The sequence below is a fragment of the Staurois parvus genome, unplaced genomic scaffold (genome assembly GCF_062004578.1).
Source record: "Staurois parvus isolate SC_StPar_1 unplaced genomic scaffold, SC_StPar_1.0 ptg000436l, whole genome shotgun sequence".
In the NCBI taxonomy this organism is placed as follows: domain Eukaryota; kingdom Metazoa; phylum Chordata; class Amphibia; order Anura; family Ranidae; genus Staurois; species Staurois parvus.
In genome coordinates, this window is record NW_028318232.1 from 6,930,859 (window position 1) to 6,953,688 (window position 22,830).

General features: G+C 42.3%; 1 protein-coding gene across 2 annotated transcripts in view; it reads right to left on the minus strand.

The window, feature by feature from the left end:
- XRCC6 (X-ray repair cross complementing 6) overlaps nucleotides 1-22,830 on the minus strand; it is a 223,278-nt gene that overhangs the window by 185,709 nt on the left and 14,739 nt on the right. For both annotated transcript variants that reach the window (XM_089687719.1, XM_089687718.1), the window contains exon 2: nucleotides 20,202-20,291. In XM_089687719.1, coding sequence (XP_089543845.1) covers nucleotides 20,202-20,280 — 79 coding nt within the window. In that variant the 5' untranslated portion in view covers nucleotides 20,281-20,291. The remainder of the gene's footprint in view (nucleotides 1-20,201; nucleotides 20,292-22,830) is intronic.

The following is a 22,830-nucleotide window of genomic DNA, read 5'->3' on the forward strand; positions in this document are numbered from 1 at the left end:
ATGTTGCAAAGATGAATACACCCCAATCAAAGCTAAATTTTAGACAACAAAATCCTATTTAACAAGAATTACACTACAGGGGAGTCTAATTATTCATTAAACAGGTGTCCAGCAGACAGTTGATTATTAAGCTGGGTTCACATCTGTGCGGGAGGTGGCGCTGTGGATCAGCACAAAAATACATGCAGCCACACCACCCACACAGGAATGTGGACCCGCGGGCAGGTGCCATTAATTCTAATGGCACGCTGCCCACACTGGAAATCGCAACCGTGGTGGGAACCTCAGTTCTAGTGCGGGCTGCGTTTTCCAAAGAAGGGCAGGGACTTCCCTCAGTGTCCCGGAGCACGGGAGTCCATTTAAATTAATGGGCTCTAGTGCCCAGGGGATATGTGAACCAGGGGTAAAAGGGCATTACTTAAAGAAAACCCCTTCCCATTTCATACAAAGTCTGCTACCTCAGTTTTTATGATGGCAATTTGCATATACTCCAGAATGTTATTAAGGGTGATCGAGTGACTTGCAATTAATTGCAAGCCATGAAAATGAACTTAATCCCCAAAACAAATTTCCACTGCATTTCAGCCCTGCCATAAAAGGACCAGATGACATCATGTCAGTGATTCTCTTGTTAACACAGGTGGCAGTGTTGACGAGCACAAGGCTGGAGATCACCCTGATGCTGACTGAGTTAGAGTAATGCAGGCCATAGATGGGTCGAAAATCGGCCAGTTTTTCAGCCGGAAAAAAAAAAAAACACGGTCCATTTTCACACCGTTAATGGGTTAATTGGTCGGCCGTTTTTCTGGATTTTGTCAGATTTTTTTGATCGGTAAAGTTGGAAGAAAAAAAAAACCCAGCGGAAGAGGAGGAGGAGGAAGAAGAAAGAAGGAGGAGGAGAAGGAGGAAGAAGGAGGAGAAGAAGGAAGGAAGGGAAGGAAGGGGAGGAGGAAGAAAGGAAGAAGAAGGAGGAGGAGGAAGGAAGGAAGGAGGAAGAAGGAGGAGAAGAAGGAAGGAAGGGGAGGAGGAAGAAAGGAAGACGAAGGAGGAGGAGGAAGAAGAATAAGGGGGAAGGAAGACGAAGGAGGAAGAAGCAGGAGGAAGGAAGACGAAGGAGGAAGAAGCAGGAGGAAGGAAGAAGAAGGAAGGAAGGGGAGGAGGAGGGAGTGAGGAAGGGGAGGAGGAGGGAGTGAGGAAGGGGAGGAGGAGGAGGAAGGAAGGGGAGGAGGAGGGAGGGAGGAAGAAGGAGGAAGGAAGAAGGAAGAAGGAAGAAGGAGGAAGGAGGAAGGAGGAAGGAGGAAGGAGGAAGAAGAAGAAGGAAGAAGGAGGAAGAAGGAGGAAGAAGGAGGAAGAAGAAGAAGAAGAAGGAAGGAAGGAAGGAGGAAGAAGAAGAAGAAGAAGAAGAAGGAAGGAGGGAAGGAGGAAGAAGAAGAAGGAAGGAAGGAAGGAAGGAAGGAAGGAAGGAAGGAAGGAAGGAAGGAAGGAAGGAAGGAAGGAAGGAAGGAAGAAGGAGGAAGAAGAAGGAGGAAGAAGAAGGAGGAAGAAGAAGGAGGAAGAAGAAGGAGGAAGAAGAAGGAGGAAGAAGAAGGAGGAAGAAGAAGGAGGAAGAAGAAGGAGGAAGAAGAAGGAGGAAGAAGAAGGAGGAAGAAGAAGGAGGAAGAAGGAAGAAGGAAGAAGGAAGAAAAAGGAGGAAGAAGAAGGAGGAAGAAGAAGGAAGGAAGGAAGGAGGAAGAAGAAGGAAGAAGGAGGAAGGAGGAAGAAGAAGGAGGAAGTAGAAGAAGGTGGGTGGTGCTTGAAATCAAGGAAACTTGCAGTCATCATTGCTTTGCACAAAAAAGGGATTCACATTCAAGGATATTGCTGCTACGAAGATTGTACCTAAATCAACAAATTTATCGGATCATCAAGAATTTCAAGAAGAGAGGTTCAATTGTTGTGAAAAAGGCTACAGAGAGCCAAAGAAAGTCCAGCAAGCTCCAGGACTGTCTCCTAAAGTTGATTCAGCTGTGGGATTGGGCCACCATCAGTGCAGAGCTTTCTTGTGAATGGCAGCAGGCAGGTGTAAGTGCATCTGCACGCACAGTGAGAAGACTTTTGAAGGACGGCCTGGTGTCAAGAAGGACAGCAAAGCCACTAATCTCCAGGAAAAACATCAGGTACAGTCTGATATGCTGTAAAAGATACAGGGATTGGAGGAGTGCTCATGCGCGAGCGGCTGGCCTGGATGTTCAGCTGACCGCTCCGCACAATCCCTGTGCTTCAGGGCATAAAACAGCAGCCTCAGCTCGTCAATCTATGTGGCACGCATCCGAGCCCTGGCTGAGATAGTGGGTGCTTTTCCCATGCCCACCTGACTGGCACGTCCGTGGGCGGCTCCTGAAACCCATTAAAAGAGCGGGCAGGGGAGGCAAGATGGCGCCTGGCCCCAAGGCCTCTCCTACAGCGGCGCTCACAGGGGACTGCTCTTTCTCCTTCGGATCCTGGATGCCAAGATGACAGCTCCTCTGCACCCATAGTTCACGTGAGTGACACATCTGCACCTCCTGGCTCCTTTTCTAGTCCTCCCTCACAGGCTGTAAGCCTCTCTCCGGGCCGCGAATCCTAAACTTCCTTCCTACTAGACAGGGAGACGGAGGATATTTTCATTAGTCAAACAGGCAGCCAGGATTCTGCTCCAGATGGTCCAGAGGCCCCTCCTGCTTTTCCTCTTGCACCTCCACATTATTCCAGGGATTCCATACTTATTGCATGTTTTGCTGATTTATTGCAGTGGGAATTGGATAAAGCTACTACTAAATTGGCCTCCGACCTGAAACAGGATTTCCGGTATTTAGGTGATCGCTTCGAGAAAATTGAATCTAAAGTTGATGATACAGTCCACAGAGTGGCTCAAAATTTTAACGTGATTGCTGACTTACAGGATCGTTTAGATGAGGCTTACGATAAAATAGATCTTGAGAATCATGCCAGGTGGCCTTACAAGAAAAGCATTTTGCCCCTTCCTTTATTACCAGATATATTTATAGGGATTTTCTGACTTGTGTTTTTGCTAATGCCACCGGAAAAAAAAAAAAAAAAAAAAAAAAAAAAAAAAAAGGAGTGGTGGCGCTCTGCTTTCTAAACGGCTATCATTTACTGAAACTAAAGTTTCGGGGTATAGAGAAGGATGATACCTCCTGGTGAAGGGTCATTTAGGGGGTAATATGGTGTCTTTTCTTATATATTATGTCCCCAATACAAACCAGGTGGCCTGTTTCCGTTCTCTTTTTCAGTCTATGCAGGGGACTCAAACCTGGCTTTAGACCATATACTCGATAAGTCCCATGTAATTAAACTTAAATCGCCTTCTAAACAAAGCTGTGATTTTGCTTGGCTTTTATATCACTATGACCTCATTGACATGTGGAGGGAGGCCAATCCCACCTCTAGAGACAAATTTCAAGGGCTCATAATCATTCTCATATAGACCATGTTTTCCTCCGCTCAAACATGATCGCTAAGTTACATTCAGCTAAAATTATATCGACACTTTGGTTGGACCACGACCCAGTACTTTTAACGCTTTCTAATTTGACTGCTAAAATGGTTAAATCACACTGGCAATTACACGAGTCCCTGCTAAGTGATGAAGCCAGTTGTTTGGAAGTGGGTGAACACCTTAAGTCCTATTTTGCAATTAAAGTGGATGATACAAATCTCTCTATTAACTGGGCAGCCCATAAAGCTTCCGTTCAAGGTTTTTTTTATCCAGCTGTCCTCCAGAATTAAACAATCACGCGGAAAGTTGATCTCTATCAAATCCAGAGAATATGAATTGTTAGCTGCCCAACATAAAATTACCCCGACTTCGGATCTGTTATCTAAGGTGGAACACGCTCTGCTGGAACCTAACCTTTGTCTTACTACGAAAGCGGAAAAAAATTGCGCTGGATGAATCATAAGTACTTCCCATGCAGGGATAGACCGGGCTCTCTTCTTGCACGCAAACTTAACCCTAAATTTACTCACTGGGCGTTACCTAAACTCCGGCAGACGGGGTATTATCACGCAGGATCCTCAGAAGGTCCTTCGGGAGTTTCATGATTTTTATGCTTCTCTATATGGTCCACCGCAGCCAACAGCACCCTTTTCTATTAGATCCTTTCTAGAGTCCTTGCCTATCCCTTCCCTTGCTGAAGCTCATAAACAGCTTATGGAACGACCTATTACTTCTAAGGAGCTCTTACAAACTATTAAATTATTATAGTTACACATTGTAAATCCCCGGGCCCTGCCCAATCAGTATTATAAAACTTTTTCCTCATAAAACACTGTACTTTAATTCATTGCGAGAGGAGAGTGTGGGCCCTTTAGATGAGAACAAGGCATTGATTAGCGTCATTCCTAAACCCAATAAAGATTCCACTTCTGTTCATAATTATCATCCTCTTTCATTAATAATTTGTGACCTGAAAAATTTAACAAAACTCCTACCTGTCCGTCTTAATTCTTTTCTGGCACAATATATTCATAAAGATCAGTCGGGGTTTATATTGGGTCATCAAACGCTGGACCAGATTTGTAGATCTATTACCCGGATATCGGCTGCCCGTTCCTATTGTGTTGCTTCTCTCTAGGGCACTCTTACTTCTTTCTTTGGACCTTCATAATGCCTTCGATAGTTTGACATGGTAATATTTATTTACTACCTTGCAGGCATTTGGCTTTGGTCCGACGTTTCTTGTTCTGTTACGTTCACTCTATGCTAATCCCTCAGCCCAGGTTTCCATCAAAGGATACAAATCTTCGGTGTTCCCCATCTGCAGAGGGACTAGACAGGGCTGTCCGCTTTCCCCGCTGCTTTTTGCATTAGCAATTAAACCCTTGGCTATGGCAATTCGATCTCATCCCCAAATCCAAGGCATTCGTTGCGGCTCTCAGGAACATAAATGTGCCCTTATTGCCGATGACATTACTTCTACTTCGATCACTATTCCAAACTTACTAACATTATTACGCCAATTCTCTGCCCTTTCCGGACTTTCCCTGAATCCCAAAAAAATTACTGCCCTTAATGTGTCCTTACCCATATCGGATGAACAGCAGCTTAGAACTTCATATGATTTTCAGTGGGCGAATAAATCGTTACCCTACTTAGGTATACACCTTACCACTTCCATCAAGTCACTTTATCAGGCTAATTATCCTCCCCTCTTTAAAACGCTTAGGGACGATCTCCATCGCTGGGCTGACTATTCCGTTTCCCGATTTGGTAAAGACAACTCCATCAAAATGACGTTTCTACCCAGATTACTATACTACTTCCAGACGCTACCGATAGCGATTCCGCGACAAGACTTACAGCTCCTACAAGCTGAGGTTCTTAGTTTTATTTGGAACAACAAATGGCCTTGGATGAATCAGAAGACATTGTATGCCACTAGATCGAAGGGTGGGTTTGGCCTTCTTAATCTCCACGTGCACTTCCAAGCTGCGCAGATCGCCCAACTAGCTTATACTACGGTTGGGGGACATATTCCCCACTGGGTTACTGTGGAAGCGCTTTCCTGTCACCCTTTGGCTATTTGGGGCCTTGCTTTGGCTTCCTACTCAATTACGTCCACCTATACTGTGCCCCACTTTGTCGTACTCCTTGGCAGTCTGGGATAGGGTACGTCACAGAAAGTCATTAGCGTTACCCCATATTGATATTGCCTATTACTCTGATTTTTTGCAACCCTGAATTTGTGCCCGGTTTAACACTGGCCCCTTTTCAATGGTGGATCAATAAAGGCTTGTTGCGGATAGCAGGCTATCTTAATGGTGCTTGTATACATTCTTTGCAGTATTTTAAAGACAAACTACTTATGCCTACTACTGAAATTTTTAAATATAACCAGTTTGTCTCATTTCTGCGCTCGAAGCTCGCTTTAGTGGATGAATCGCCTTTGCTCACCACCTTTGAACTCTCATGTAAGAATAGGGATTCCCCCAGAGGCCGGGTCTCTGCATTATATGCTCTCCTCACTGATCCAAATTGCAAACTTCCTTATAGAATTGGGAAAAAGACTTAGCTGTTAATTATGAATTATCGTATTGGTAAGATATCACCTTGGCACTGTCCAAAGTTTCTATCAATACTACTTTAACTGAAGCCAATTCTAAAACTTTGCTGAGATGGTATTTGGTACCTACCCGGATTGCAAAGATGCATCCGACTGCCACTGCGATGTGTTTCACATCTGGTGGCAATGCCCGCTTGTAATTAGATTTTGGATTCGAATGTTCAAATTCAGTGATAGGTAGAAATATTCACAGATCTCCGGAAACGGCGCTCTTTCAGAAATTTCCGGATAATATTCCCAAGAAATCCCATAAAATTGATTTCCTATATGATTCTAGCTGCGAGAATTACTATAGCTAGACACTGGTGACAAATCGGTCATTCCACTTGATGATGTTAAAAAGAAACTCAACTGGATCATGATTAAACAACAAACTCACCTGTATCTTACACAATAATTTAAAAAAATTAGATAACACATGGGAACCGTGGATTCACTACCTCTCTGTGCCTTAATGACCCTCATCTTGATTTTCCGTTCTATTCTTTTTCTACTCTTTTTGTATTGCTCTATAATATGTATATTATGCTGGCCAGACGAGATATACCTATGTATTGGCCGCCATTTATGTCTTGCCTTCACTACCATTTGTATGGCGGAATTTGCTGTCTTGGTGTTTCTATCTGTGTATGATGGCACATTATTGATGTGGTTTAATTCTGCCTTATTTCCTTTGTAAAATTAAAAAAAAAACCATTGAAAAAGTAAAAGATACAGGGATTGGACTGCTAAGGACTGGGGTAAAGTAATTTTCTCTGAGGAATCCCCTTCAAACCCTGCCCGAAGAAGAAAAGGTAAGTGCTACGATCAGTCCTGTGTCATGCCAACAGTAAAGCATCCGGAGACCATTCATGTATGGGGTTGCTTCTCAGCTAAGGGAGTGGGCTTACTCACAATTTTGTCTAAGAACACAGCCATGAATAAAGAATGGTACAAAAACATCCTCCGAGAGCAAGTTTTCCCAACCATCCAAGAACAGCTTGGTGATGAACAATGCCTTTTCCAGCATGATGGAACACCTTGCCATAAGGTCAAAGTGATAACTACAGTGCCTTGAAAAAGTATTCATACACCCTGCAATTTTCCACATTTTATGTTACAGCCAAAAACTTAATTGTATTTTATATGATAGACCAACACAAAGTGACACATAATTGTGAAGAAGGAAAATAATAAATGGTTTTTGAAATATTTGAAAAAGTGTGGCGTGCATTTGTATTCAGCCCCCTTTACTCTGATACCCCTAACTAAAATCTAGTGAAACCAATTGCCTTCAGAAGTCACCTAACCAGTAAATAGAGTCCACCTGTGTGTAATTTAATCTCTGTATATATACACACAGCTGTTCTATGAAGCCCTCAGAGGTTTGTTAGAGAACATTAGTGAACGCACAGCATTATGAAGGCCAAGGAACAAACCAGACAGGCCAGGGATTAAAAATTGTGGAGAAGTTTAAAGCAGGGTTAGGTTATAAAAAAATATCCCAAGCTTTGAACATCTCACAAAGTACTGTTCACTCCATCACCCAAAAATGGAAAGAGTATGGCACAACTGCAAACCTAATAAGACATGGCTGTCCACCTAAACTAACAGGTCGGACAAGGAGAGCATTAATCAGAGAAGCAGCCACGAGGTCCAGGGTAACTCTGGAGGAGCTGCAGAGATCCACAGCTCAGGTGGGAGAATCTGTTCACAAGACAACTATTAGTCATGCACTCCAGAAATCTGGCCCTTATGGAAGAGGGGCAAGAAAAAAAGCCATTGTTGAAAGAAAGCCATAAGTAGTCCTGTTTGCAGTTTGCAAGAAGTCATGTGGGCAACACAGCAAACATGTAGAAGAAGGTGCTCTGGTTCGATGAGACCAAAAAGTTAAATTTTGGACTAAAAACGGAAAACGCCATGTGAGGCGGAAAACTAACACTGCACATCACCATGAACACGCCATCCCTACCATGAAACATGGTGGTGTCAGCATCCTGTTGTGGGGATGCTTTCCTTCAGCAGGGACAGGGAAGCTGGTTAGAGTTGATGGGAAGATGGATGTAGCCAAATACAGTGCAATCTTAGAAGAAAACCTGTTAGAGTCTGCAAAAAACAACTTGAGACTGGGGTGGAGGTTCACCTTCCAGCAGGATAATGACCCTAAACATACAGCAAGAGCTACAATGAATTGGTTTTGATCAAAACACATTCATTTGCTAGAATGGCCCAGTCAAAGTCATTTGCAGGATGCTTTCCAGCTGCCAGAGGTGGGTGGATGAGCGGACTTCTAATGTAGTGAAAACAAAAAGTTTCATGTACCTAGTAGCCTCAAGGTTCTCTGTAATTCCCCCCCCCCCAAAAAAAAAAGAAGAGGGGATCCATGGGTAACTTCAGAGACCCAACCACATTGATAGTTTGATCCACTGCCCGTCCCCCCAGTCGATCCGGAGTCGGGGATACAACTAAAATATATGGAATAAAATGTGCCCACCTCCACACCAGGGGCAGGTATGCACCCCCAAAGTGTAAATTCTAGACAGGCATTGAGGGGTGTAATACACCAGGTGGAGGAACTTCAATTAAATGAAGCGATCCCTGGCTGCAAGGCCTGGCAAGAAGTGTTGCAGGCACACATCCCAGTTGTCTGTAGTCAGGGAGGGGATATCAGTAGACCATTGGTTATAAAGAGACGTCATCTGCGGGGCATCGATAGAGAGTAGAAAAGGATAAAAAGAAGCGCCACTAAGTGCTGACTGTTTTAGATTTATTAAAAGACAAATTAAAATGAATTCACATGCATAAGGTAAGACAAGCCCATCTAGGATCAAGTGAAGTCTAGGACCAAAAGATGTCTCTACTGCGAGCAACACAGTCTTCTTCCTAGGTCCATAGCCGGCTGGGAATTGCGAGAGGACTGGAACACTGACTGGGACACAGGTGGAGCACAGATGGAACGCAATGCTCGACTGCAATAATCACATATGGCGCACGGTATATTTTCCATTTATTATCAATCATCTATTTACTTTTACTAATCAGCTTTATACCAGTTAAAGCAGAGTTCCACCCAAAAAGGGAAGTTCCGCTTTAAAGATTGGTCCCCCACTCCCTATTAAGGATGGGCACCTTTGGAGAGCGGGTACCCGAAATTGACAGGTACCTGCTTCCACTTCGATCGCCTAGGCCTCCCTCCCCGTAGTCTTGTGGGACACGCGACAGGTCCCAGAAGACGACGGGGCCAATCAGGTAGAGCAGCACTACTTGCGCATGCACAGTGGGCACCCGGCTGTGAAGCCGCAAGCTGTCACAGCCGGGTGCCCACGCTGAAGATGCCGGAGCCTGGAATACAGGATGCCCGGTGAAACAAAGTGAGTGGAACTCTGCTTTAAGTGTATATTTATCCATGCAAGAACACAACCCATGTCCCTCATTTCCATTCCTCTCCCTTTCCTCACCAATATATAGCCTCATTACGGTAATTGTATGAATTATGTTGTATATCCTTGTGTCAATGGTATTAGTTTTTTTATTTGTCCACAAGATAGCATTAGGTTTTAATTAAGTCCCAGGTGTTAGTCATTCTTTGTCTAGCTTTCTAATTTAGAGTTGTTGGTGGGCGGGAGTATCGCCCCCTCCCTATATTAGCCTGCACATCTAACTGGTCCTGTTTGCTTGACAAAGGAGCGCGCTCACTCCATTGCATGCATGCATGCATGCATGCTCGGAAACGCCGTTGCATTACGTCCAGGGACATCATTACGCCGAGCGTTGCATCCATCTGCGCTTCACCTCCGTTCCAGTCCTTGTTCCGGTCCTCTCAGCACAGAACCTATTGGATACATCAGTGCATTGGTTTTTTTTTTTTGTTTTTTGTTTTTTTACAGACAACAGTCAGCTTGCACCAATTCATCCCCATGCATTGACAGAGAGTTTTCTTGGTTTATTAGACACTCTACTGGGCCCGATATCAATGTCAGCTGTCTCAGAAATGGAGTTTGGACTGCATGGGGCAGTTGTAGATAGCAAAAAAAAAAAAAAAAAAAAAAAAAAAACCTGGCGTTTGGAAGTTGAAGGCTCAGGAGAGAGCTTTTAAGAGAGTTGAAGCTCAGGAGAGTGCTTTGAGGCATAATTTGTTTAAGCGTCATGATCCCATACCCGGCCCAAAGTTGGAGGTCTGGAGTCATGCGCAAATGTGTAAGTGTTGGATTACCCCAGAACAGAGTGTGTGGGGAGATGGAATACTCTTGTTGGGATCTTGACCTGGCTTTCTTCTAGTCTAAAAGAGTAGTATGCATAGGGGTTGTAATCATCGGGTTAGAGCTGGTCTTTAAAAATTTGATCAGTAGACCGTCCAGACCGGAGGTTTCCCAGACTGAACAGTCATCAGGGCTAGGCAAAAGTCATCGACTGTAAATCGGGGCGTCTAAGACTGTTCAGTGCTAGGGGGAAAAGAGTCAGGAAGAGAACAGTGTCCAAATACTCAAGCAGGTCATCCTTTTTCTTTTGCATCGTGGTACATATGGACAAATTGAATACATATGGATAATTTTGTGCACGATTTTTTTTTTTTTTATTGATTACGGGAATTTTTTTTTTAAAGGAAAATACATGGAAACTTTTTCATATTATTCTTTTATTTTAGGTATTATAGCAGTGAACATAGGATTATGTTCTCTATATTTGTACACATTCGCCTGGTAGATTATTTTTTAGTACTGCGCAGCGCCAATTTATATATATTTTTTGTATTATCCATCTTGTGGGAACACATGAGCAATAGCAGTGGTACTTACATTCATGTTCTCCCTCTATTTTTGAGTTTTCACTTATTGTGCTTGGGTATTTTGTTTTATTTTAGGTCATCCTGAGTGTATTCAACTCTAGGGGAATATAACATGGAATAATAGTCAGCAAAACAATGTTAATCTGTACAGGATCAGTCAGGAGAGTACAAATTATAGTAGCGATGGAAGGGGAGGGGCCAGGTGAAGAGCACTCTCTGGCCAACCACACCAGAAGCCGTCCATATAATTCCCCCTCTTCAAATATACGCTGATGCTGATACAGCAATGTTTTCTTTGCCGCTTCAGTATGTATCAGTTAAACTTCTCTAAGAGCCATCTGAAGGGCCATATATGCATCTAGGTTGCAAACCGTGATTCCAAGTCTTGAGCTGTTGTTTCAGCCTGCTCAAGATCAGCGCGTCTAGATTTACAAACCCCGATTAGAGGTTTGGTACTGACCCCAGACATATGCCATAAGAGGCATCCCAAATTACCTCAGGGGGAGCAGAATCACTGTTAAGAAGACAATAGGACTGGAGCGATTGCTGCAACTGGGGTTCGAGGACAGGGTCAGATATCCAAAAGCTGGATAATCTCAATAATCTAGGGGGTCGGGGTAATAGAGAGCTGTAATTGTACTAGCACAGGCGCATGTTCCAAAATGCCCTTTAGTAAAATGCAATTATCTCTTACTTTGGATGTCAGACCATGCATATGAGATTTATGCAGGACAGTGTGTTATGAGTGGTCAAATGGCATGTATAGGCTTTGCTATGGGAATGTTTCCAGTATCATATGTCCAGAACATGATCAGTCTCAGCCCACTTAGATAGGTCTGAGTCACACGCTCAGTCTAAACCAAGCCTGTCAAGACTGGGGTTGGGTACCATATGAAAAGTTTCCAGAAATAATATTATCCGTGCCAAAGTCAGCTAGCATAGGTATCAATCACTGTAAGCTTTGAATACGAGCAGGATGTGGTGTATATATTATCCCACAGAAACAGTTTCAAAATTATCAATGAAGGCATGAACCACTACATACAGTCATGGCCGAAATTGTTGGCACCCTTGATATTTTTCCTGAAAATCAAGTATTTCACACAAAAAAGGTATTGCATTAACACATGTTTTGCTATACACATGTTTATTCCCTTTGTATGTATTGGAACAAATATAAAACAGAGGCAGAAAAGCAAATATGACATAATGTCACACAAAACCCCAAAAATGGGCTGGACAAAAGTATTGGCACCCTTAACTTAATATTTGGTTGCACACCCTTTGGAAAACATAACTGAAATCAGTCGCTTCCTATAACCATCAATAAGCTTCTGACACCTCTCACCCGGAATTTTGGACCACTCTTCCTTTGCAAACAGCTCCAGGTCTCTCTTATTGGAAGGACACCTTTTCCCAACAGCAATTTTAAGATCTCTCCACAGGTGTTCAATGGGATTTAGATCTGGGCTCATTGCTGGCCACTTCAGAACTCTCCAGCGCTTCTTTGCCATCCATTTCTGAGTGCTTTTTGACGTATGTTTGGGGTCATTGTCCTGCTGGAAGACCCAGGATCTTGGACGCAAACCCAGCTTTCTGACACTGGGCCCTACAGTGCGACCCAAAATCCTTTGGTAATCCTCAGATTTCATGATGCCTTGCACACAGTCAAGGCACCCAGTGCCAGAGGCAGCAAAACAACCCCAAAACATCATTGAACCTCCACCATATTTTACCGTAGGTACTGTGTTTTGTTCTTTGTAGGCCTCATTCCGTTTTCGGTAAACAGTAGAATGATGTGCTTTACCGAAAAGCTCTATCTTGGTCTCATCTGTCCACAAGACGTTTTCCCAGAAGGCTTTTGGCTTACTCAAGTACATTTTGGCAAACTGTAGTCTTGCTTTTTTATGTCTCTGTGTCAGCAGTGGGGTCCTCCTGGGTCTCCTGCCATAGCGTTTCATTTCATTTAAATGTCGACGGATAGTTCGCGCTGACACTGATGCTCCCTGAGCCTGCAGGACAGCTTGAATGTCTTTGGAACATGTTTGGGGCTGCTTATCCACCATCCGGACTATTCTGCGTTGCAATCTTTCATCAATTTTCCTCATCCGTCCACGACCAGGGAGATTAGCTACAGTGCCATGGGTTGCAAACTTCTTGATAATGTTGCGCACTGTGGACAAAGGCAAATCTAGTTCTCTGGAGATGGACTTGTAACCTTGAGATTGTTGATATTTTGCCACAATTTTGGTTCTCAGGTCCTCAGACAGTTCTCGTCTCCTCTTTCTGTTGTCCATGCTTAGTGTGGCACAGACAGACACACAATGCAAAGGTTAAGTGAACGTCTCTCCTTTTTATCTGCTTTCAGGTGTGATTTCTATATTGCCCACACCTGTTACTTGCCCCAGGTGAGTTTACAGGAGCATCACATGCTTGTAACATTCTTATTTATCCGCAGTTGTGAAAGGGTGCCAATACTTTTGTCCAGCCCATTTTTGGAGGTTTGTGTGACATTATGTCGAATTTGCTTTCTTTCCTCCCTTTTTTTGTTTTGTCCCAATACACACAAAGGGAATAAACATGTGTATAGCAAAACATGTGTTAATGCAATACGTTTCGTGAGAAATACATGATTTCCTGGAGAAATATCAAGGGTGCCAACAATTTCGGCCATGACTGTATTTACCCTCTGTATCCAGCCTGAAGTTCACTAAGTGAAAGGGGAGTGATTTGTGGATAAGTATACTTACGCCCCTGGGTTTTGTATAGTAGGTTGCACAAATAGTAATGACCCACCCATGTTTTTTTTAAGTGTCAACACTCTACTACCCACAAGGAGGGTTTTCTGTAAAATACAGATATGTGGCTGATAAGCGTGAATAAATAGGAAAACTAAAGAGTGTTTAATGGGGGGAGTTGAGGCCTCTTACGTTCCAGGAAAGACACTTAACCAACGACATTTAAAAGGGGCCATGAAAAATGGAATAGTTGGATGTAAATCTCAGTCCAAACTGCGGATACCATAAGGCAAAGACTACAAAAATGTCCCAAGTATAGATAGCACAGAACTATATATAAAAGCCCCTACCGCCCAACCCCTTCAATCGCAGGGGGCTTAAATCCCTGAAAAAGCCATGGTAAGTATCTGTGGGGGAACCATGACTAAGCAATATGGGCAAAACTAAGTAACATCAATAAAACAGGGAGTTCAGCACAGGTAACGCTTCAACAGAACGGAGGGTAAAAGTGAGGGCAAAAAAACTTGAACTGCATAGAAGGCAAGTAGATTGCAAACACAAAATTATGTCCATAAGTCCAGTAGAGATCCACAATAGCAGGAAGTAAAAACTTGAGCACAAGCAGAACAGTCCTTCCATAGCGACTAACATATCAGGATAGGCAAGTGAGGAAAGGGATAGTACACTCAAAACAATGCATAATATCCACTAGTGCATATTCACGAGTTTCTGAGACAAAGGAGGTCCACCTTGAGGACATCAAAGAACCCCAAGCCATGGGGCAAAGTAGAATGCCAGAAGGATGACATAGCAACATGTCCCCCGGTACAACAGGTGGAGTGGGGACCCTCGGGTACAAAAGTCTTAGATCACTCCGGTGGAAACATACATGTAGGCCATTATCTGCCATGAGTGGTTTCAAGTCACGTGGCAGCATCTTTCAGAGAGGTGAAAAAGCACATCGACTCACCATCTTGAACACCTAGTTTTGCGAGAAACCGCATACTGTAGAATATGCCTTTGGCCCGCAGTTTAGCCTTCGCTCCATCAAGAGATATGCATTCCCATTGGAGGTCAACCAAGAAATCCAGGAAGATAAACAACTTTGCATTTTTATAGCGAAACTCTCCTTGGGCTCTGGCCTTGCAAAGTATAAAGTCACAGTCTTGAAAGTTAGGCAATGTAAAAATAGTAGGAACGCGGCGGAGCGCCTGGTTGTATGGCTGGTATACGGTGTGCCCACTCCACTGTAAAAAAGTTACCAAAAATCAGAGGAGATTCTCCATGAAAAGCGTAGGATCCTGGATCTCAGGTCCTTCCGGCAACCCCAGGACATGTAGATGTTTGTGCCAGCTGCAGTTTTTTGTATCCCCTGCTCTGGCTTCCAGGGCCTTAACTTTAGTTTGAAGAGTACGGGGGGGGGGGGGTGCGCTCATGAAGAGTATCCTTCACAGACCCAGTGTGGTTTTCAACTGCCGAAACGCGCTCGCGAAAGGCATCCAGGTGGATGAGAGCAACATCCATCTGAATATGCTCCATTTTAGAGCTGTGAGGAAATTCTGACAGGAGAAGATAGCCGCCATTGCAGCTTCAAAGTTAGCATGCTCCAGAAAGGCAGGTTCACAGGGATCAGTCTGAGTCGCCATACTGGAAGGAGGAATAGACCACGCGGCCATGCCACTTGGCTGTGAGATCGGGTTACTGGAGCGCCTAGAAGCCGCCGGAAACTTCCCTTTAGGCATCCCCTGAGAGAGCTAAAAATGAGGACGGCAGCCTGGAGATAGCAGGCACAGTTAAACTCACATGGCAGTCGAATGGACAGCAGAACCAGCAGAGCTCCAAGGTTATATGTCCTTTCTGGTGGTCACCTTAGACACGTTTCCCATGGGGAGTTTTTTGAAGCTGTAATTTTTGTCACTTATTTGTAAAATTAAGAAAATATAATACAATTAGATTTTAAATTTTTTTTTTATTTTTTTTTTTAACATACTGTCACCAGAGCAGTACAATGTCATCATATGACTGGTGTGGTAGCAATTAGTGACAGTGAAGAAAAAAAAAAAAAAAATGTTCAATTTTTTAAACATTTGGTGATCAGGATTGTTCCAACTATGACTGCTTATTAAAATATTTAAGAAAAATTGACTCCATGCTCTCTGTACTTCCTAATAAATATTCTTAACTCAAATACTGTGTCTCAAATGGATAAACAACATCTGACAGATATCAAATAACAAATAATTTATTATGCACAACATAAAAAGCAGAAACCATGAACGATTTTTCATCATATATACTCAGATACAAATAGAATGGAATTTCCTGACAGATTTCAGTTTCTAATTTTTTATATATTCTTGTGTTGCAGAAAAACATTTCACATGCAGAAGAAAAAAAAAAAAAAAAAAAAAAGTATCTGAATGTACCCTGTGCTCGCTTAAAGATGAAAATAGCCTTTTGGAAGTTCAAAACACACAGGAGGTCTTTTCGGGTTAGGCTAGATACTTTAATTGCTATACTTACTTTTGATACTGTACAATTTAACTTACATTGCCAATTTATCCTCTGTTTACTTTCTTGTACATTTTTGTAATATGCAGTTTTTGTTTGTCTGCATGTGCATGACATCATGCGTGCGTTGTGATGTCATCGCACATGATGCATGCAGGCATCAGCCTTGGCAGACATTTTAAATCATAATACATCACATGGTAAAGTTCATAACTTGCCTTATGCCTCTGATGCAGCTAGTTGGAGTGGGCGAAACCAGTCAGGCAACTTCCTGAGTCGCTTTGCCCTCCATCTTCCAGGAAGTCCTGAAGTCCTAATGTGGATGCTACAATACTGAATGGGAGACTGATAAGTATACCTCCATGCTTTATATGCACCATTGAGCGTAACCTGTGTACCACAGAAGCCTATACTGAGCATTCTATATTTTTGATGCATGAACTGCTCAATAAGTACATAAATTACACATTATCCCTTTTATCCTCTCCTATGACTGGAATCGAAGTGCAACGGAGGCTGAATGTGGCTGTTTGCTTAATCATCATCAAGTAAGAAATTCATCTTGGAATGAATAATTAACAGCCCGATTGCCTCCTATAGACCGCAGAGACTGTTTATCTATATAGGTCCTCGTAAGTAGCTGTACAGTACTATTTGGAGATTGAAGGATTTCATCTGTGGCTCTATGGTCTGTATGTGGCTACAATATATATCTTTTCAGCTTGACCTCAATGTTACTCCCATTATGAGTGGGTTTGATTTCAGCTGATACATTACGTGGGGCATTCAAGTCACACTGGAACTCTTGAGTTTATATAATAAAAGAACAAATATCAAGGAGTGGAAACTGCATTTATTTTTCGACATATTCCCCTGCTACATTTATACACTTATCCCAGCATTTAACTAATGCCTGGAAAGCTTCGGCATAGATTTGTCAGTAATCCTGAACCATCCTAGGACAGCCTGTCACTTCGTCATCATTGTGTTCACTGTTCGCACAGAAAGATTAGTCCCTTGTGCAATTTCATGACAAGTTATGTGCCAATTATCCAGGATCAAGCAGTCCACATGCTGAATGTTCACAGGAATGACTGCTCTGGGCTGGGAACCACCATATTGTCACTGACGGACGTACAGCAATCTTTGAAACGTTTACACAATACAAATGTCTTAACTGCAGCTGAGCGGCTCATCACGGTACAGTGCTTGAAGTCTTCTCTAGATATCCGTGGGTTTTATGCATTCATTCACAAGAAACTTCATCACCACACGTTGTTCCATGCACACACTAACACTGTTGTCTGTCATTTTGAGAAACAGTCTTTGTATTGGCCCGCGACTTGTGCACTGCCTATCAGTAAATGGGACACACTTGCCACTTACTACTGAATGTAATACCACCATGTTAGCATCCCTTTTTATACTTTGACACCAATGATTACTCATGATAACAGCTATATCCCCTCCTCTTGACCACAAGGATATTTACTATGTTCAATATTTCATCAACTATTGCATACTAGTGAAACATTTTGTTTATACGATTAATCTTTTTATGGTAATACAGTAGACTGCATTTTTTTGAACCTTTTCAACTGCATGGAGGCTGCATGAATATTTGGGCTCCATTTGTATCTGGGATATTTAAGATGAAAAAAAGGACCATCAGGGTAAGAGATCTGTTAGAAAATGAGGGCATTTGGCAGATTTTAAATGTCTGTGTTGCGTTTGTGCTTTTTATGTTGTGCATAATAAAAAATTTTGTAATGATATCTGTCAGGAGAGGTTTATCCATTTGACACACGGCATTTGAGTTAAGAATATTTATTAGGAAGTACAGAGAGAAAGGAGTCCATTTTTATTGAACATTTTTCAAAGTACCTGTTATGGAAAAGCTCTCCTTTCTTTATAGTAGTAAAACGGAACATATAATTGCAGTAAGAGATCTAAAGGATTATCTTTTATGCAAGTTTGTAGGGTTCCTTATTACAGAGATGATCTGATCACAGTTTTAGGCAGTCATTTTTACGAATAGTATCCATTAATGTGACATTGTGTACTATTGTGATTAGCCACAGCTACCACATGGGACAAGTCCACCGTGATTGGCCCCTGCAAGTGATCACTGGTGACCAAATCATAGAGATCACAATAGTACACTACAAATAGCTATGAATGAAAGCCATTGCGTACTAATAACGTGATCGCTGTGAATGGTCTTTCATTGCTAACAAATTTTAAGAGCAGGGCTACAAGATCTTATATTGGTGTTACATGGTTCCAACCATGCTTCATAAAAACTTACTGCACACTAGAGCTGAAACAACTAATCAACATAATCGATTATGAAAACAGTAGTCAGCTATTTTCATAATCGATTAGTTGGTCAGACGATTAGTTGGCCTGCATACAGAATGCATTACTTGTTTACATATCAGAAAATGCCATGCAGCACACACAGCTCAGTACACTGTTCATACATGTCAGCATACACAGTGCAGCACACATACAGCTCAGTACATCGGTCAAACATATCAATAAATGCTTGTGAATGTACAAGGAATACATGGTGCATGTAGTCCTGGCCAGGAGAAGTGATTTAAAAAATTATAAAAAAGCAGAAGTTTTATCTACCTTGCTATCTACCTTGAGGAACTATATACTATACTTTGCGGCTTGCTGTAGGGGAACTCTGAAGGCAGGAGAAGCCAGGACTTCCGGTGGGTAACCCCAAAAGAGGAGGATCAGAGCTGCTTTGCGTAAAAACATTACAGAACCCAGGGAAGCTGATGGCTTATAGACTGGAGGCATTATAGGGCATTACAATTTAATTTAAAATAAAAAAAAGTTTACCAGTATTCAGGATTATATTAAAAATTATTATATTATAGCCTTTAGTACTACTTTAACCACTCCAGCGCCATATATATATATATATATATATATATATATATATATATATATATATATATATATATATATATACATATACACACACACACACACACATACATACATACATACATACATACATACATACATACACACACTTGATTTTGCATTTCCCGTTAGGGGGCGTGCGTGTGCACTACCTGCGCCACCATTCGCTGCCTCGGCTGCAAGTCACCGGATCCCGGCCGGTGATTCTTCGTGTTCTTCGTGAGCACCCAGTGATCTCCGAGGATTTCCGACGGGAAGAGACCTGTATATAAACAATACAGATATCTCTGTCAGCTCCTGCATAGCAGAGCCATACAAAGCAGTGTGCAGGAGCAGACAGGAATAGTGCCCATCATTGGTGTCAGTGGGAGGAATAGTGCCCCACTGAATACTGGAAATCCTTGGGAGATCACTGGGTGCCCACAAAGAATCACCGGCCAGGATCCAGTGTGTTTCACTGAAAGCACACTGCTTTGTATAGCTCTGCATAGTAGAGCCATACAAAGCAGTGTGCTTTCAGTGAAACACACGCACAGCCCCCATAGTAAAACACAGTTAACCCTCTGATCACCCCCACAGGTTAAATAACATTTTTGATCTTTCAGTCTATATACAGTATCTCTCTTCTGTTATTCTATAGGAGTAGTTTAGATATTTTATTCCATAACCATAACACTGATTATTTTTATTTACCACTGCATATAGATATTCAAAAATAAATTGTCTTTTTTCAACTTTACATTTTAAATAAATGATACACCACACTTTTTTGTGAGGCATTTATCCGATTAGTCAAAACAATCAGCCAACTAATCAATTATGAAAATAATCGTTCCTTGCAGCCCTACTGCACACATCTAGTTTATGCTGACAATGCTGCTCTATCATTGATAAGAGAAATTTAGTAGCACATGGTATTTGTGGTTGATCTTCTCCTGTTCTGCAGCATACTAGGAATACCTCTGATGCAGGATGCCCCCCAGGCAGCCCTGGTTCATTGCAAGGCATTAAGTAACAGGGTTCAATCTAGAACACTCCTGATGTGCCCCAAACATATGCCCTGCTAGGGTTCACGCTGCCTTATCCCTCCCCCCCCCCCATACTTATTGTGTAAAAGCTAAAGCAGTTATTAAATCTTACCACCAGGCTCTGCATCTCCATCTTGTTCATTGTCCTCTTCATCCTCCTCATTATGATAGTAAGAACCCCATTCAGGCATGTCTTCGGGTACTTTTAAAGGAAATAAAATAAACATAAAATTATCTACTGTCCAATTGCTCTTTACTTTGGTTTTTTTAGTATATCAAAAACTCTACCGCTAAACATTTCAAAGTAATAAAAAGTCATTTTCAGTTACTTAACTTGACATCCTTAGTCCATTTTAAAACATGCTGGACTTCAACTGGTTACCCCTCACAATAAAGAGAACCTGTCACCTGACCATGCTATCAAGCTACCATGCTACATAGCCCCCCTTGCGATACCAATAAGCAGAAATTAAAGTGTAAAAAATGAAATGTTTATGAAAAAGAAAAAAAAAAAAAAAAAAAGAAACCACTTTCCCAGAGCATACACGCAAATGTGCTGATAGGGCCTGCTCATGTATGTAAACCGCAATCGCACCACACATGCAAGTTACCAACACAAACATTGGAGTGAAATATTTCTGGGGCAATAGGTTGTAGTTCACTCAAAAATGAAACCCTGTAAGGTTACTGTAGTCTTCCTCCATTTCATGGACGCAGCAATTTTGAGTCTTGATGTGTTTGGTATCCATTTACTGAATGCAACCCCATTTTGTTTGTGTTGTGTGCACTCAAGTTCATTTTAGTGTTTTTTATTTTTCTCCTGAAAATATGCATTGATAATCAGCTGCGCAAATATCATGCAGCAAAAAATTTAAACTGCCACCATTTCATCATATTGAGCCTCTAATGGAGGGGTTTTAACCCTCACACTCACGTGATTTTGTAGCAGCTACTGAAAAGCTCTCCTGAGCATTTTTGCTGTTAGAAAAATTAGTTGCAGTCAAAATAAAGGTTTGTGTCACAAATTGTATGTAATTTGTAGCTTAATCATTGAGCAATTTACTTTTGTAGAGTTTGGAGCTAGTGAGAGAATTGCCAGCTTTATTATTTATTCATGTTATCCATGCAGCTGACAATGATCATGGCAAATCAACAATTTTTAGCTTTAGCTAGGTACAAATCACCAATAAGCAGAGAGGTTTGTAGTTGCTGCAAATTTGCCAATGTTAAGTGGCCCTAACCCCACGAACAGAGAGGGATCAACCTATACATACACACGGACAAAAAAAAGTGCTGTGTATAGGTCTAAAACATTTGCACAGCTGTGATGAATTATCTTAAAGCAAAACTCAGTGAATTTTTTTTTCCTGTGCAGTGGGGCTGTGCCAGCACTGCATGAGTCAAATGGTTGTTTTATTCAAGGGGAGAAGACACCGAAAATACACTCACCTGAATCGTTGAACCTCCCCGCACAAGACTGGTCCTTCCTGCTCCTTAAACCCCTGCGCCCCCACGCAGTCTTGTAAATGGACTGTTCCTGACGTCAGCATGCTAATGCACGCTCCACAGACAGGAACAGTCCACCACTGGACTGTAGGGGAGCGTGGTTTTCTGTATGATCATCGGGTCAAGGGAGTATGAGCTTAGTCCTCAATCCTAGAGAAAACGAACAGCTGACCCATGCAGTGGGGGCACAGCCCTACTGCATGGGGGAAAAAAAAAAACAAAAAAAAAAACCATGGTTATTATTACCATTAATGGTCTTTTCCAGGACAAGGGCAGCTAATATGGAGAGATACTCTCCACCCTCTGCAGGAGACACAATACAGAGATTGTTTAAAAAGAACCTCCCTCCCCCTCGTCCTATGTTGATAGACAAAGTAGACCGCCACCAGCGTGCATGAGGGGAGATTAAACATAAAATTTCATCAAAAGTGAAATACTCAAATCCAGGTGGGGAAAATTAATGCCATCCTGGAAGACTTCTGGAAAGACCGTTAACAGTAAGAATAACCATGGTTTTCGCAAAGAGTCTTCCAGGACAGCTAACATGGAGAAGATAAACAAGTAATACTCCTACCTTAGGGAGGGACCACTGCCTGCAGAACTCTCCTTCCAAAAGCCAAATCCTGGCTAGAAAGAAGCTCCACACGTTAGTGTTTGAAAAACATGATTATTTGACCAAACCACAGCTTTGAAGAGGTCTTTCCATGAGGCACCTGCCCTTTTAGCCAGGAGGCCGCCAGAGATCTTGTGGAGTGTGCACGCACCCTGGAAGGTGGCTGTTGCCCCAAGCTCTTGCATGCCAATAGCTTCATGAATCCACCAGGCAATAAAAAAAACTTCTGGAAGCACAAAGGCCCTTATTAGACCCATCAAACAGGATCAGTAAATGGCTAGATGTGCTAAAAAATCTCATTACCCCCAGATCCTTAAGTAAGCATCTTCTTATGTCCAAAAAACTGAACAGTGCCTCATCATTTTTGGGGGCACTACAGAAAGAAGATAGGGTGACTACCCGAGATCAATGAAAATCTGAGGACACCATCGGAAGGTACATAGAATCAGGCCTAAGTATCGCTCTATCTTCCTGTCCTTACAAGAAAAGGACTGCAAGTTTTCTACCCTCCTGGTCAAGGTAATGGCCAATAAAAAAGTCAATTGTAAATGTCAGAAGCTTCAAGGAAAAGTCCGACAAGGGCTCAAACGTATCCCTCGTGCACACAGAACTAGGGACAAAT